The 17,208-nt window shown below is 37.1% G+C and overlaps 1 protein-coding gene across 23 annotated transcripts in view; it reads right to left on the bottom strand.

The window, feature by feature from the left end:
* Positions 1-17,208, bottom strand: part of ADGRL3 (adhesion G protein-coupled receptor L3) — an 867,440-nt gene that overhangs the window by 115,045 nt on the left and 735,187 nt on the right. For all 23 annotated transcript variants that reach the window (XM_079920009.1, XM_079920003.1, XM_079919994.1 and 20 more), the window contains 4 exons: positions 16,027-16,210; positions 14,969-15,091; positions 8,829-9,037; positions 7,956-8,132 (listed from right to left, as the gene is read on the bottom strand). In XM_079920009.1, the coding sequence (XP_079776135.1) occupies positions 7,956-8,132; positions 8,829-9,037; positions 14,969-15,091; positions 16,027-16,210 (693 nt within the window). The remainder of the gene's footprint in view (positions 1-7,955; positions 8,133-8,828; positions 9,038-14,968; positions 15,092-16,026; positions 16,211-17,208) is intronic.

Genomic DNA, 17,208 nt, shown 5'->3' with positions numbered 1-17,208 from the left:
GTTTTAGAATATTAGGATGGAGAAAGTTTTCATGCTTGCTTCTTTTGCTTGGCTGGTTGATTATACTTTCTCAAGCATGGGTAAATTGGGTGAGTAGAGCCAATATACTAAACAAGTTTGACAATTTCATTGTGATAAAAAGAAACTGTCACTGTGAACAGTGATGCAAAGCACTGGCCTAAATGTCTTTCTTTCAGGTACAGGTAGATGATTATCAGTTATTAGAAACTCAATTAACTATTTGGGTCTTGATAGTTAACTACTCCCAGGATCAAGAGCTCAAAGGTTTTGAGGACAGTTAAGCATATAGTGAATTAAAAAATTATTTTTGGGCTTCCCTGGTGGTGCAGTGGTTGAGAGTCCGCCTGCTGATGCAGGGGACGCGGGTTCGTGCCCCGGTCTGGGAAGATCCCACATGCTGCGGCGCGGCTGGGCCCGTGAGCCATGGCCGCTGAGCCTGCGCGTCCGGAGCCTGTACTCCACAACGGGAGAGGCCACAGCCTTGAGAGGCCCAAGCAAAAAAAAATTATATTTTCAGAAAACTTTATAATTCTCAACATGATTTTAATAGATTTTGTTATTCAATCTCCCAAAATAATCTTGAGATAATGTTAGAAACAATTTTATTACTCTCCGTTAACTGATTAATAATGGGAACAGTGAGTCCAAATGATTTGCTAAAGATACAGGCAATTACCTAAAGAACTGGAATCAGGACCCTAAGCCTCCTAACTGTTCTTATTCCAACTTCCCTGCAAATTATAAAATGGGAAAATAAATTATGATGACAATTCCTATTCTGGTTCTGTGGATCAAATGAGATAATGTATGTAGACACTAAAGAAATGATGTTAATTCCTCTATCATTGAACATGCTGGGCCTTTCTGAGAGTTAAGTCCTCACCAGATCTCTACTTTTTGCAATCTCCATAAACTTTATTACTTATATTTCTCACTAGAATTGCAGATGCATCTCCAGCTGCTATTTTTAGCCATGCTTATTTACTGAAGATGATAAAGAACCTGAAAATTGTAAGGGTAAGGATCTAGTGTGCATATGAGAAGACTGCAGGTCTCTTTCTGCTTAAAAATTCTACTACAACTCAGAAATAAAAACAATCAGAAGAAGAGTGTAATTAATACTCTCTTGAATATAAATTTTACTGAAAATATACACTTCAAAACCACAAAAATGCAGCCTTACTTCATGTTACTTCAAGCCTGTTGCTCTCATTTTGCTTAAAGTTATGTCATTTCATCTAGAGCATCTTCTCTGACCCCTCAAGGTCAGGTTAAGGCTTTTCCCCATGTGTTTCTACAGCACTCTACCACAACAATAAGACATTTCTTATAAGATACAGATTATGCTGATTACTTATCTGTATTACTAATTAGATCATAAACTTTGCCTGTCACAAAGACAGTATTTAACTATTTGAGGAACAAGTAAAGGGTAGACTTAACAGATTACAATGAAAGAAACTGAGATTAATAAAAGAAACTTTCTAGATATGTTTCCACATGTTCCTCTTAATTACAAAAACTTCAATGTTCCTGTACAATGTAACTTTAACAAAATGATCAAACTTAGTAACTCCAATAAGGGGCTTCCTGATACAATGGGAAGGATACTGCATCTCCTACAGGGTATTTTTGCCAAAAATGTTTAACCTGGATCTAATTATGAGAAAACAATCAGAAAGATGGAGATTGTGAAACATTCTACAGGACAAATGGCCTGGACTCTGGACTCTGCAAAGTGTCATTTTCATGAAAGACAAAAACAGGCAGGGATACTTCTAAAGAAGAGCAAAGAAATGTCACAACTAAAGGTACTGTGATCTTTGATCAGGCCCTAAGTGGAAATACAATGGCTGTAAAGGACATTATCAGGATAATTAGAAAATCTGTGTATGAATTATACAGTAGATGATAATACTTAGTCAAAGTTAAATTTCTTCTGTGTTTTAATGGTAGTGCATGTTCTTGGAACCTATTTGCTGGAAGATTTAGGAATTAAATATTATAAAATCAGCAATTTACTTCCAAAGAGTCAAATAATACAGCAAAATATATATGCATGTACATACACATAAGAGTGACAGTCAAACGCGTCAACATTTAAATATGAATTCAGAAAAAGGGGTATATGAGTGTTTATTGTAATACTCTTTCAACTTTTCTATAAAAGTTCTATAAAAAGAGTGGAGAAAATAAGTAATAAAATAATTTTTCTTTCCACTCCAGCTACACTGTTCTTGCAGTTCATCAGAATCACAGAATCACCCCTGCTTCAGGTTCTTGTTCTTGTTTCATCTGCCTGGAAGAGCCTTTCCCCAGATGATCTGCAAGACTGATTCTCAGTTCTTTCAGGTCTCTGCTCCTAACACTGAGCTTGGGTCCAGTGGAGGAGGCAGAAAATAAAACAGCAAATAAATAATTTCAGATTTTAATAAATCTAGGAAGGAAACATATCATTATAAAACTGTTTGATGAGAAGGTCCAAGAATAGTTCTTGGTTCTAAGAGGTTGTCAATTTTTTTGATAGAGTTAATATTTAAGATAATATAATAAAATCTTACATTTTTGATCATTTTTGAAACCATTTTGTTTTCATGGAATTTTACATATTTGGAGGGTATTCAACTTGTGAGTTATCTAGGTTTTTTTTTCTCTAAATAAATACATTGTTTAAAGTACTATGTAATACTTATGATTTTTAATCTCTACCTTCACCTCAATCCCACTGCACTATAGATGGCAAAATCCAAAAAAATACATAAAAATTTGGGAATGGAAGTGTACAACCTTTAGCATCATACATTAAACATTTTATTTTTCACTAATAAAATCATTTTTTAAACTCTTAAATTAACTTTTCTTTTGAACTTTAAAAACGTAAAAATACTTTTTTGAAAAGCAAGTACTTTTCTTCATATGCAACTGTAGAACCTTACAGTGTATTTTCTTCTAACCTAGAAAAAGTGTAGTTATAAAATATTTGACACACAGAATCCATGGTATGAAGTTAAAAATTTCCAAATTGTCATTGTTTTAAATCAATACTATATTTAAAAAGAAACACAATGATTTTAAATAGCAAAATAATGCCTATACTTGGACTGGGGTAAAGTTGGGGTAGGGGCAATAGGATATACTAAGCTCAAAAGAAAAGAGAGGGAGAAAGGGAGAGATGCAAGCATCTAACTAAGGAAAGTGAAGCCTTTTAAAGATAATAAAAATCAATGTCAAGTTGAACTGACAGAAATGAGTAGTGAGACTTTTTTTTTATTATCCCCAAAGAATTATAATTTGGGTAGAGGAAAAAGCTATAGGTGATATAAATTGTCAGACCATTTTCTAAAGCATTTGTTACTGTGCTCTACAAAACCATAGTAGAAATGTTAGTCAATTAGTTTGAAACTTATGATCCTGCAAACTAAAATACCCCTCCCACAAAGAGTGTTCACAAAGAGAATCACTGGTATGAGAAGAGACAGACATTTGAATTTAATGTATTCAACACTCTACTGAACAACAGACAAATAAACCTGCAGGTGATTCCAATAATGGAAAAGTTTTTAAAATGCCATGCATACTACCACAGTTTGATATAAAATTATATAACTTTCCATAATTATTACTTTTGTATCTAAAAGAGAAGACAACCAAATGTTTCCTTAGACAAGAGAAGTAGAGAAAACTCGAAAGTAGTTAGTCAGCTGTGTTCCAGAAACTGAGCAGGACCCTGTGGGGCTCCTAGGCATAAAATTCTTTCTGTGCCCCCCATTTCTTGTTTGTAGGAAATAGGCTTCATTCAACCTTCATGACATTCCCCTGAGTTCCAAAGGGCAGGTTCAAACAGTTGCTAATCAGGGAAGGGAGGGGATGCAGAGACAAGGGAGAAGCAGTCAAGAAACAATAGGGACGCCTTGGGGCAGGATCCTGGTTCCTCAAGCGATACATATAACAATATCTTTGAGCTCTTCTGTAGAACCAACTCCCACCCCCCCTGCCAAATGGAGGATGTTAACTACTTGATGAAGCATTCTTCATTGCAGAGAGAAGGTCATAGTTCGATAACCTGCAGAACCACAGAAGCCTATCACAAGACCACCGGACGCCAAATGATTTCTGGATTGAAGGAATGCAGGCCCTGCATGCACACTGATCCTTATCAGCAACACTGCCCCTTGAACCATTACTATAAGACTCCTTACAACCCCACCCCCCAGGTGGGGACACACACTTTTGAGGGCATTAGTCCACTGTGAGCCCCTATCCCTGGCAAAAGAATAAAGCTATTCCTTTCTACTTCACCCAAAACTTAAGTCTCCGAAGTTCAACTTGGTGCCGGTGCACTGAGGCTGGGTTTTGGCAACACTGCCACCTTGGGGCATTCCTTTCCTTCTTTTATCTGCTCAAATTGACCTATGAAATTGACCTCAGATTGACCTCAGAGCTATGAAACCTCTCTGAGCACCCCATTCAAAAACCAGCCTGAATACTTCTCTCCATTGATAAAGTATAAATTGACTGAGGCCAGGGACGTGTTTTGCCTTATTTCCCACAGTATTTTGTGGGAGTGGGATAATCTGAAATTTTAAAAGGGTGGACAGGGAAAGCCTCTTTGAGAAGGTTACACTGGAACAAAGACTTGAAGGAGATGAGAAAGCTGACCTTGTGGCTATCTGAGGGGGTGAAGGGTAGGAGAAGGTAAACTTTAAGTCTAACCTGAGCAAGCCTGATGCATTTGTGGAAAGGCAAGGAAGCCAAGTGAGCAAGGGGAAGAGTAGTAGGAGAGTAGGTCAAGAGTTGCTAAAGGGGTCAGGATTTGGGACTTTGCTTTTATTGAGATAAGAAGTTATTCAGGTTGGATCAAAGGTGTGAAGTACTTGATCTGCATTTTAAAGGGATTGCATTATGGCTTTTTGAGAATAAATCAGAAGAGAGACTCACATTTTAAGAGTATCCCTCTGGCAATTACACTGAGAATAAATTTAAGAAGGACAAGAAATAAAGCAAGGAGACCAATTAAAGGGCTGTAACAAAACAGCAGAGGAGGGCTTCCCTGGTGGCACAGTGGTTGAGAGTCCGCCTGCTGATGCAGGGGACACGGGTTCGTGCCCCGGTCCGGGAAGATCCCACATGCCACCCAGCGGCTGGGCCCGAGAGCCATGGCCGCTGGGCCTGCGCGTCCGGAGCCTGTGCTCCGCAACGGGAGAGGCCACAACAGTGAGAGGCCCGCGTACCGCAAAAAAAAAGAAAAACAGCAGAGGAGAGAGGATAAGGGCTGGAATCCAGGTGGTAGCAATGAAGATGCTAAATCTGGCAGGATATGCTCATGAGATTGGGTGTGCAGTGTGAGTGAAAAGAAACAAATCAAAGATGGTGTATGGTTTAGGGCTGGAGCACCTGGAAGAACAGAGTAATAACCATTTACTAAGAAGGAAAGGACAGATGGGAAAACACCAAAAGTGTAGTTCTAGGATTGTGACCCTTATTAGAAATCTAGGTGGATATATCAAGTTAACTGTTGAATCTAGGAGTCTGGAGTTAAGAAATGGAGATAGAAGTCTGGGAATCATGAGATGATGTTTACAGCCATATGGACATATGAGATCAACTACAGAGAAAGAATGGATAGTGCCTAGACTACATCTAGAATTACGCTCCGGGTCAGAGCAACAAGAGGCTGTGGAGACGAGGAACGAGTAAAGGAAGCTAAAAAGGACCAGCTGCTGAGGAAGGAAAGAAGCAAGAGAGGATGGTGTACCCAAAGCAAAGTGAAGAAAATCTTCCAAGAATGTGCTTGATACAAATTCTCCACAGGTTACCTTACTAAATTCATCCTACTCATCCTTCAGAGAAGGTCACTTTTTTGATAAGCTCTCTCTGACCAGTCCTGCCTTAGATAGACGATCCCCCTCTGTGTCCCTAAATCACAGCGTGGGCCTCAATTATAAGACTTATCACATTTATGACTGCAGCTCCACTTCTCTGCCCTTTCTTTCCCCTCAGAAATGCAAGTTCCATGAGGGCCAGAAGCTTCACCAGAATGCTGGAATCTAGTGATATCTCTGGCAAATCAGGAGGAAGTTACATTTATTGACAGCCTATGGTGTAGCAGGCAACATGTCAATACCTTTACTCAGGTGTTTGAAAATTGTTAGTAAAAAAAAAATGAAGGAAGTACTGAATGAATAGCAGAGGTAACAGATGATAGAAAAGGCAACTCAGTACACAGGTAGAACCCTGGAGTGAAGACCAATGCATTAGGGCACCACAGCTTAATAGCAATAGCAACAAGACTACTCAGCTAATCCTTCTTGCTCTCATCAAGCAAAACTTTTGAATATAATTTTGTTTCCTTTATAGATTTTCCTGTGGAGTTAGGAAGTGATAACTAGCAAGCACAAATATCTGTTCTAACTGGCTGTTGCATATCTCACTGTGCATGAATAAATTAGCATACATTTTTAGACATTAGTCTAATGTAAATTTGGTTGCTTTGTTTCCTTTTGGACTTCCAGGGATGATCATTCTGCTTGTTTTTCGTTTTTCAAGTGCCAAAATCATGTTGTGTGATCAAGATGGGAATGACCCAGGCAATTGCAAGAGATTGTGATACAAGAAACCCAGGGCATGCTTACTGTATGACTGACTGTCAAAGGAAAACATTGATTGCCATCTATTTTTATCTCTTGTTGACACACAGTAATGGTCACAGTCAAGATTCTTGCATGGACTGGGTAGAGCTTGTTATGCAATGAACTGAGCAAAAAATTATTTTTTGTGGTTGCTTGAAATATGATCCATTTTTCTGTTTGAATTTATTCCCTAAACTGAAAAGATAGAATCCTAGAGCCATACGAATACATTCCAGGTTTAAACCTAACATTTGTTAGTGTAGCCAATCTTACTAAGCTTGATCAATGCGTGAAGCTCTGACAAATTACGGTTTGTAGTCCTTTAAAGATCAAACTTGACTGTGTTGACACAGCTAAGGTAATTTATTCCTAAGGTCCTGAGTGGGCTTGAATTTGGTCTCCCTCTAAGATACCTGCATCATCTCTAAGTTCAACAGAGTCAAAGAAAATTTTGGATGAATTTATTGGATAAATGGTATCAGGTGGATAAAACCTTTGCCATGGTTTTCATGTTTTAAAATGTATTGGACAGTGATACTTTCTCTATTTTTATTGACATCAGGAAGATGAGAATTCACAAGTATATAATTTCTTGTTACTAACCCATCTATCAATTTCTATAACCAAGCTAATAATCCCTTTGTATTTTTATGTCCTAAGTATATCCAAAATCTAAATCCTCTTCCTGCCTTCCAAGACAACCAGTCACCTGGCAAGAGACTGATGCAGCCAAGTTAGCCACGTTTCTGATTTTGGAAACAACCTATCACCTAGATTTTTCTTTAGAATAGTGTCTTCTTGAATGGACAGAACGATTACATTATGTTAGAATTTGCCAGCCTCTATGTATTACAATGCTTTGTGTACTGTGTTTAACAGCTATTTTCCCAAGACTCATTTTGAGAGTATTTGATCCCACGCACGGCTCCTTAGTCTTCAGCCTACCAGATCCCAGCTTTCTAACCCTATCACACTGGCCTTTGGTGCTGGGGTCCTACCTTGCCCTGTTCATGAGGACATGGTTTGATATTTACTCACACAAAATAAAAGCAGGGAAGAACATGGGAAGTTTTCTTAGCAAAATTTTATTTTATAAGCAAATTTCAATTTTATGAACTATATTGATAATAGAAAAAAAGGGTTCCTTGACTCATCAATAGGATATGGGTTGAACAACAGAGAGTTCTTGAATAGAATTACTGTGAAAGTAGAAACACACTCAAGTTGGACATGGAGTTAGGACTTTTTACAGTTAATGTCTTAACTGTATGCTAAGCCATTTTTATTTTATGTTATGTATCTTACCTTAACTTCCACATGTGCCATCAGTACTGCAAAATTGGTTAGGTGGTTACAAGAGCATGTAGTATGTGTCTTATTTGTTGTCAGGAGCCGACAGCCTTGGGTTGACCAATAACCTGTCATTGTGCGCTTGGAATAGCTCCAAAATGAACAGTTAGGATTGAAGTTTTCCTCAGACTGCTACAGGAAAAAAACATCAACAAAGCCAATAACTACTTTTTGATCATGTAAGTTAGGTAGGCATTTTCTTTACATCTAACACAACTTCACACTATGTTTCAATTTTTGTGGAGAGGTCTACCAGAGTTTTCATATTAAGTGGGGCTTATCAATTCTAAGCAAATTTGAATATATGTTATTTATTCCCCCCTGATTAGAGGTGAATTCATTTCTCAAAAGTAATATTGAAGGAATACTAGTATCATTGTCTCAGAATCACATCAATTAATTTATACTGCAAAGCAAAGAATTGCTCTATACAATGAACTTCTGATAGCATGGTTTTAAAAAAATCTTTGTTCAATTTACAATACAATCCTTGCATACACATAAAAATATATCTACACACAAAGACATAACTACTTGTAACATCAGTTGAGCTATGCTGAGTTCCACTGAACATATTGCTAGCTCTTTTTAATTATAGAGAAGCATTTATAAATCCATCTATGAATGTTGTTACCTTAAATATATACATATACAAGAATTATTCTCCTCCTTCATTTTGGAAAAAAAATCACTAATCAGTTTATAGACAATGAATTGCTATATGTCAAAAAATAGGGAAAAAGAAAAAGGAAATTAAGACACTTCATGCTCTTGTTATAACAAATATAGATAATGTGGACAAAAAACTTCACATGCCTTTTTTTTTACCTTGATGTGTTTAACAGTGAACACCACAGGATCAGCCAAATAAACCTTATTACTGAATTCTTTGTTTATTGCTGCTGTAATAACTGGGGAATTGACGATAACAGAATGATTGGTGGACATAGCCTCTGTTCCCAACTTCATGCTGGCATTCTCCGTGGACAAATAAGGACCCAAGTTGTTATACAGGACAAAGGCCACTCTGATCTCTCCTAAAATAAGTACATATAAATTGGGAAGAAACTGATTAGCTTGTACATCCCACTTAAATTAGAGAGTTCTAATTAGATTGTAATCAAAATGTATAATATATATATATTCACAACAAAATTCAAATATTCATTTCAACCAAAGTGTCAAGTCATTAATGAGGAAAGTCAAATGATACTGAAACAACTAAGTATCAGTATTTTAAAAAAATATGAACCTCAATCCCTAACTTATTCCATACTCAGAACTTAATTCAAGATGGATCACAGTCCTAAATATAGAAATCAGAACCAGAGAGCCTCTGGAACAATATATAGGATACCTTTGTGATCTTGGGAAGGAAAAGATGCCTTGGATAGGACTCAAAAAACACTAACCATAAAATAAAAAATGGTAAACTAAACTTTATCAAAATTGAAACTTTGTGCCTATCAAAATACAGCATTAAGAATATGAATAGGCAAGCCACAAACTAGGAAATATATATATACACATATGACTCAAATATATAAAGCATTTCTGCTACTCAACAGTAAAATTATAAATAACATACTAAAATGGAAAAAGACATAAAAACACCCTTTAAAAATAGGTATATAAAAAGCTAAATGGGACTTCCCTGGTGGCACATTGGTTAAGAATCTGCCTGCCAATGCAGGGGACATGGGTTCGAGCCCTGGTCTGGGAAGATCCCACATGCTGTGGAGCAACTAAGCCTGTGCGCCACAACTACTGAGCCCGTGTGCCACAACTACTGAAGCCTGCATGCCTAGAGCCCATGCTCTGCAACAAGAGAAGCCACTGCAATGAGAAGCCCGCATGCTGCAATGAAGAGTAGTCCCTGCTAGCCACAACTAGAGAAAGCCCATGTGCAGCAACAAAGACCCCACACAGCCAAAAATAAGGATATAAATAAATAAATTTTTAAAAAAGCTAATAGACACATAAAAATTAACATCATTAGTAATTAGGGAAATAAAAATTAAAATCATATTGAGATACCATTTCATACCCACTAGGATCTCTGAAATCCACACTATAAAATACTAGCCACACTAATGTTAGTAAAAATGTGGAACAAATGAAATTCTGCATACTACTGGTGAGAGTGTAATATGGTTCAACTACTTGGAAAAATGTTTGGCAATTTCTTACAAAGTTAAACATGTATCTACCCTTCCTAGATACATGAAAATATATATCCACAAAGAAAATATGTTGTATAAGAATGTTTATAACATCCTTATCCAAAACAGCTCCAAACTAGAAACAACTCAAAAATCTATCAATAGGAGAGTAAATAAATTATGGCTTATTAAAATAATAGAGTTACTATACATCAATAAAGAACAAACTAATGATGGAGCATCATGACTGAATCACAAAAATATTATACTGAGATAAAGAATACAGACAGAAAGAGTACATACTGTATGATTCCAGTTACATGAAGTCTAAGAACAGGTAAAATTTGTCTTTAGAAATAGTAATGAGAAGAAAGTAGTTCATCAGGTGGGGAGATGGGGTGAGAAGAGTGAAAAGAGGTATCAGGACATTTTCTGGGTAATACATGAGATTTTCATCTTAGTTTATGTGGTGTCACAGAAGAATGTACAACTGTCACATTCATCAAGCTAAACACAAGATATGTGCATTTTATTTTATGCAAATTACAACCAAAACAAAACAAAGATTCAAAATCTTTAGCTGTGGTTGCCAAGGGGGAGATGGTGTGAGGGAGGGATGGATTGGGAGTTTGGGATTAGCAGATGCAAACGATTATATATAGAATGAGTAAACAAGGTCCTACTGTAGAGCCCAGGAAACTATATTCAATATCCTGTGATAAACCATAATGGAAAAGAATATAGAAAGAATGTATATTATGTATAACTGAATCACTGCTGTACAGCAGAAATTAACATAGTATTGTAAATCAACTATACTTCAATAAAATAAATTTAAAAAAAATCTTTGTCTTAAACTTCAATTATCATGCTCTTTTAAGATCACTATCTCCATACCTCCTTCTACCTTATTTTTTTTCCCTTATGGCGATCTTTTACAAGTAATCCTCTGTAAAGTTAACCTTCTTTTAGGATGTTTTTAAAATTTTGTGTCATTTCCTTTCTTAAAATAAGTCAAGCCCTATGTTTTACTTCCAGTATAAATTCATTTTGGTGGATCCCCAAGAGACAGGAACTGCACTGACCACTGTGGTAACTAAGACGAGGAAGCCCCAGTCCTTATCCCTGAATCTTAGAGTTAAGTGGGAATAAAGACAATAAATTTTTTTTTCTCCATTTTTTTGAGGAGGAAGGGAGCTGTCTTGCTCTTGCTCTCATGGAGATCATCTCCTAGAGAAAGAGTCAGACAATAAGCAGGCAACTTAAAAATAATAGTAATAAATAATAATATAATTTCATATAATGGTAAGTAAAAATGCTATGAAGCAGCACTGGCAGAAAATGGCTAATGGGAAAATAGTGATTGGGAAAGAGTAGTCCACCTTTGAGGAGATAGGAAAAGCTTTCCTGAAGGGTTAAGATTTATAATGAGCAGTGAATGACAGAGAAGTTTCTATAAAAAGAAATATAAAATATGCATTCCAGAAGCAAGAAAATGCAAACATCTGATGAAGGAACACTCTTGGTGTGTTTGAGGAATAGAATCAAGACTGAATTAGGGAACCCTGTGCACTGTAGATAAAAATATAATTGATATAGCCACTATGGAAAATAGTATGGAGAGTCCTCAAAAAATTAAAAATAGAACTGCCATATGATCAGCAATTCTACTACTGCATATTTATCTGAAGCAAACAGAAACACTGACTTGAAAAAACCTATGCACCCTCATTTTCATTGCAGAATTATTTATAATAGCCAAGACATGTAAACAACCTAAATGTCTACTGATGGATGAATGGATAAAGAAAATGTTATATATATAATTATACATAGAGATATAAAATGGGGAATGGAATATTATTCAGCCATAAAAGGGAAATTTTGCCATTTGCTATAACCTGGATGGACCTTGAGGGCATTATGCTAAGTGAAATAAGTCAGATAAAGATAAATATCTCACTTACATGTGGAATCTTACAAACAAACAAAAAAATAAAGAAAACAGACTGCTAGTTGCTAGAGGTGAGGAGTGGGAGTAGGCAAAATGGGTGACGAAGGTAAAATGTAAAAACTTCCATTTATAAAATAAACAAGTCATGGGGATGTAATGTGTGGCATGGTGACTACAGTTAATATTGGGTTGGTCAAAAAGTTCGTTTGGGGTTTTCTATAACATCTTACGAAAAACTCGAACAAACTTTTTGGCCAACCCAATAATACTATGTTGTCTATTATGAAAGTTGATATAAGAGTACATCTTAGGGCTTCCCTGGTGGCGCAGTGGTTGAGAGTCCGCCTGCCGATGCAGGGGACGCGGGTTCGTGCCCCGGTCCGGGAAGATCCCACGTGCTGCGGAGCGGCTGGGCCCGTGAGCCATGGCCGCTGAGCCTGCGCGTCCGGAGCCTATGCTCCACAACGGGAGAGGCCACAACAGTGAGAGGCCCACGTATCGCAAAAAAAAAAAAAAAAAAAAAAAAGTACATCTTAAAAGTTTTCCTCTCAAAAGAAAAAAAAAAAATGTAATTATGTATGGTGATGGATGTTAACTAGACTTACTGGAGTGATCATTTCACAATATATACAAATATCAAGTCATTATGTTGTACACCTGAAACAAACATAATGTGATATGTCAATTATATCTCAATTAAAAAAAAAAAGAATCGGGCTTCCCTGGTGGCGCAGTGGTTGAGAATCTGCCCGCCAATGCAGGGGACACGGGTTCGAGCCGTGGTCTGGGAAGACCCCACATGCCGCGGAGCAACTAAGCCCGTGCGCCACAGCTACTGAGCCTGCGCGACTGGAGCCTGTGCTCCGCAACAAGAGAAGGCCGCAACAGTGAGAGGCCCGTGCACTGCGATGAAGAGTGGCCCCCGCTCGCCACAAGTAGAGAAAGCCCTCGCACAGAAACGAAGACCCAACACAGACAAAAATAAATAAATAAATAAATTTATAAAAAAAAAAAAAAAAGAATCAAGACTAGACTGTCTGGATCACAGAGAGCATGCTAAAAACAGACATGAGGGCTTCCCTGGTGGCGCAGTGGTTGAGAGTCCGCCTGCCGATGCAGGGGACACGGGTTCGTGCCCCGGTCTGGGAAGATCCCACATGCCGCGGAGCGGCTGGGCCCATGAGCCATGGCCGCTGAGCCTGTGCGTCCGGAGCGGGTGCTCCGCAGCGGGAGAGGCCACAACAGTGAGAGGCCCACGTACCGCAAAAAACAAAACAAACAAAAAAAAACAGACGTGAGGTGGAGCAGCTGAGGCAGGAAGGAAGTGGGCTGGGGAGCATGTGGTAGGCCTGTTAAGTCACTTGATTTCATTCTAAGCATAACTGGAGGTGAACTGGTCAGACTCATGTTTCAGGAAGAACACTTTGTCAACAGGACATACTGTTGTGGGGCAAGAGTCAAAGAAGGGAAACCAGTCAGGAAGCTAATGCAGGAATCTGATTTCGTGTTATAGAAAATCTTATTCCACACTCATGTGTATAAAATTGATGATTAATAAGGACCTGCTGTATAAAAAATTAATTAAATAAAATTCAAATTTTTAAATAAATAAATAAAAGAGTAAAAAAAAAAGGAAAATCTTACTGCTGCCTCAAAATTCACAGTTAATTTAGCAACATAGTACTATTTATAAATTCAGTCTTATAAGATTTCCAACACTTATAAAGAATTTTGTTCTGCTGGTAACAAACATAATTTGTTTTTCTTGATATTATTTAACAGTCTCTTCTTTTTTCAAAACTATTTACCTTGTAATATGAAAAATCAGCTTTCAGTTGGTTGCTACAACCTGAAGTCACCTTCCTATCACCTAGCAGGTTAAAGGATCTCACTTCCTTAGCAAAAAATATGTTTAAAAAATTTTAGGGACTTCCCTAAAGTGGCACGGTGGTTAAGAATCTGCCTGCCAATGCAGGGGACAAGGGTTCGAGCCCTGGTCTGGGAAGATCCCACATGCCGTGGAACAACTAAGCCCGTGAGCCACAACTACTGAGCCCGCAAGCCACGACTACTGAAGCCTGCACGCCTAGAGCCTGTGCTCCGCAACAAGAGAAGCCACTGCAATGAGAAGCCCGTGCACCGCAATGAAGAGTAGCCCCCCTTCACTGCAACTAGAAAAAGCCCATCTGAGGAAATGAAGTCCCAGTGCAGTCAAAATATAAATAAAGAAAATTAAAAAAAAATTAATATTAGTGAAGCTTCAGACATACTTTCTCTGTGGGATTATTTATTTACTTAATTTTAATCATATTCAATGAATAAAACCTAGTACTAAATCAATCGATATCTACCAGTTCCATTCCCCAAAAGCATCTCCTTACATTTATATTTTTTATATGCTTTGCAAAGGAAAATCATAGAAACACCCTCAAAAAGAAGTTAATAAAGAAAAAACACATATAATTTTAAAATTACAAGTAAAATTTCCATTTGAAATTTTAGAAACAAAATCTGTCAACTTGGTGAGAGTTACTCCTTTTAAGGAAAACAGTCAGAACATCTGGATTTTGTTGTTTATTAATTTCCCTTACATTCAAGTTTCTGATATTTTTCTACAACTGAAAATTAACAACAATTTCAAAATCTAATTGAGCATTTTGTAGAGCAAATATCATTGCAATATTGTTGGTGCAGGAGCTAAGAAAGAGGAGGAAGAGGAGGTGAAGAAAGAGAACAGTGTAGTGAGAGGAGAGGAGAGCTTTTAGACAGCAGATCTAAAATTTGAAGCCAAGATGCAATGAATTAATGACAAGTTCAATTCCATCAAGCTTAATAAATAAATTCTAACCTACCATTTCGGCCATTTTGTTTTAGAGTATTTGCAGAGAGCTGGATAGTGCTTCCATGACCCATGTTTTCTGGAAACTTTAGGTCTTCTAAGTTTCCTTCAGTGCTCAGCCTTGCAACCTCCAATTCTATTAATGGCAAAGACATAATCAGTGGTCGTTGAGAAACATGACAAATTTAAGATAATCTAATTATTGAAATATTTCTGAAATCAAAACACTGGAATTAATGTTCTGTCTGCCATACTTTATAGTACTTCAGTCTTCTATTTAGAAGTTTTTTTAGTGTTTTAATTTTTTTCAAAATAAAGCAAATAAAAGCTATTAAAATCAGGTAGATAAGAATACAAGGATAGCAATTATAAAGTCTAGACTTTAAAACTCAAACTCAAATCCTTACAATTTGTCATTGACTATAAGTTTACTTCCAAATGTTATCTTTATTTTATGAATTAAGTGAAAATCCTTTTATAACCTAGAGCTGTACTATTATGTCAATATTGACTTATCTTTAAATGTAATAAGTTTGAAATAGCTTTATCAAATGTTCTGAAATAAAACTGTCAGCTACATCCTTAGACACATTAAAAATAGATTTATACTCTTTATGAGCCAATAACACAATTATCAAAAATTGTTTTATCACCTTCATGTAAATGACTGGCTTCTTTATAGTTTATAATTCAGAGACATTCTTATTATAACTGAAGTGACCCATAAGGATAAAATTTTAAATACTACTGTACATACATAGATACACACATACATAAAAACTGAAAAAAAAATACACGGACGTCATTGTAAGTGATCTCAGGCTAATATATTCAATATTGGAATGTCCTTAGGAGGATACATACATGATTATGAGGATACTTCTAAGCTAATGATAGGTGATACCCTCCTAATTATAGAAAAAGGATAACTTATCTCCACTGAAATAAAGTATCACTCATGATATCTGGTCCGCTATCGATGATACTTTTTTCTTTTCTCTCTTCTGCTGAACAAGATGATAGCTTTTTCTTGTCCCTCTCTGGCCCTTCTGTAGAACAAAGGCCACTTACGAATATTGTCTGTGTTCTCCCTGACGATGTCAGTCTTCAAAAGGTTATCAGCCAGCACAAAAGCACTTTCCTCCACAGTGTCAAGCAACATGGTGGCTGCACGTAGTTGATCACTTGTAGTCAGGTCTCTCCAGGCATTCAAGGCTTGTGGCTGGAGGAGGTTGTTAACTGTCTCGACCATTGCCTACGAAAGGATGAACAGAATGACTGAGGTCTCTAGTGAACCCACAGGGCTGTCAGAAATCCAGGCATACATGTTGCCCAGCAAGTAAGGATCAGTGGTGTGCATGAGTTCAGTATTGTCCCAGCCTCCCCTGTGACATGCTGCAGTGGAAGCATTCATTATTTTGCTCTGTAAGACCCTAGCTGAGATTTTGCAAGGCAACAGGAAAAGCTGCTTTTGTTCTGAAGGACAACAAATAGATCCATGGTTGCTTCTTAAAATCAATAGCAAAGGCTTCAATAAGACTATAGTTACATAGTTAAATTATTTGGTTGGTGAACTGTTGGCAAGTAATTTAAACTAATACTTTTATCACATCACCACAAAAAAAATGATTTTCTCTATACATCACCATAAAACTAGATGCTAAACATAACAGAAATCAAAAGGATGACTATAGACAGGACAATACAAGAATCTGTCGCCTATAGGTTGAAGGACTTTGAGCAAATCAATTTTTTTTCTTAGCTAGTAAAATGTCAGGATAGGGAAAATATCAAAGCATACATACTCCCAGGGGCTTTGGATGTGTTATGTGTGGAGAGAAACCTTCGTGCTGTTTATTACTAGGAAGGGGAATAAACAGTTGGAACTTGCTACCTACGGCCCTCAGGTGTTTTTCCTTAAAAAAAAAAACAGCAGTAGGTACACTCACACATAGAGATAAGGCACCGCGTTTCTCTTTGCTTCATCCAAAAGAATCATCTTTCTAGTTACAATTTATATATTTCCTGTGGTTAGCTCAATACTCCAGGTTACAAGAAAAGACAGTTCTTCCAATAAGGTCTTCTTAAGGTTTCACTCAAACACAGAGAATTGCAAAACAGAAAAATACAACACCGGCAGTTTGAAAGTGATCATCCTTGAACCTGTTGATTATCAAATACGCATCTAATCTGGAAATGAAGTTGAATAAACAGCCAACACAGGCAATTTCCAGGCAGCACATAGGTGTTTAG

Source organism: Stenella coeruleoalba (genome assembly GCF_951394435.1).
Source record: "Stenella coeruleoalba genome assembly, chromosome: 4".
NCBI lineage: Eukaryota > Metazoa > Chordata > Mammalia > Artiodactyla > Delphinidae > Stenella > Stenella coeruleoalba.
The sequence above is the reverse complement of the archived record's forward strand: the minus strand, read 5'-3'. Positions and strand labels throughout refer to the sequence as shown.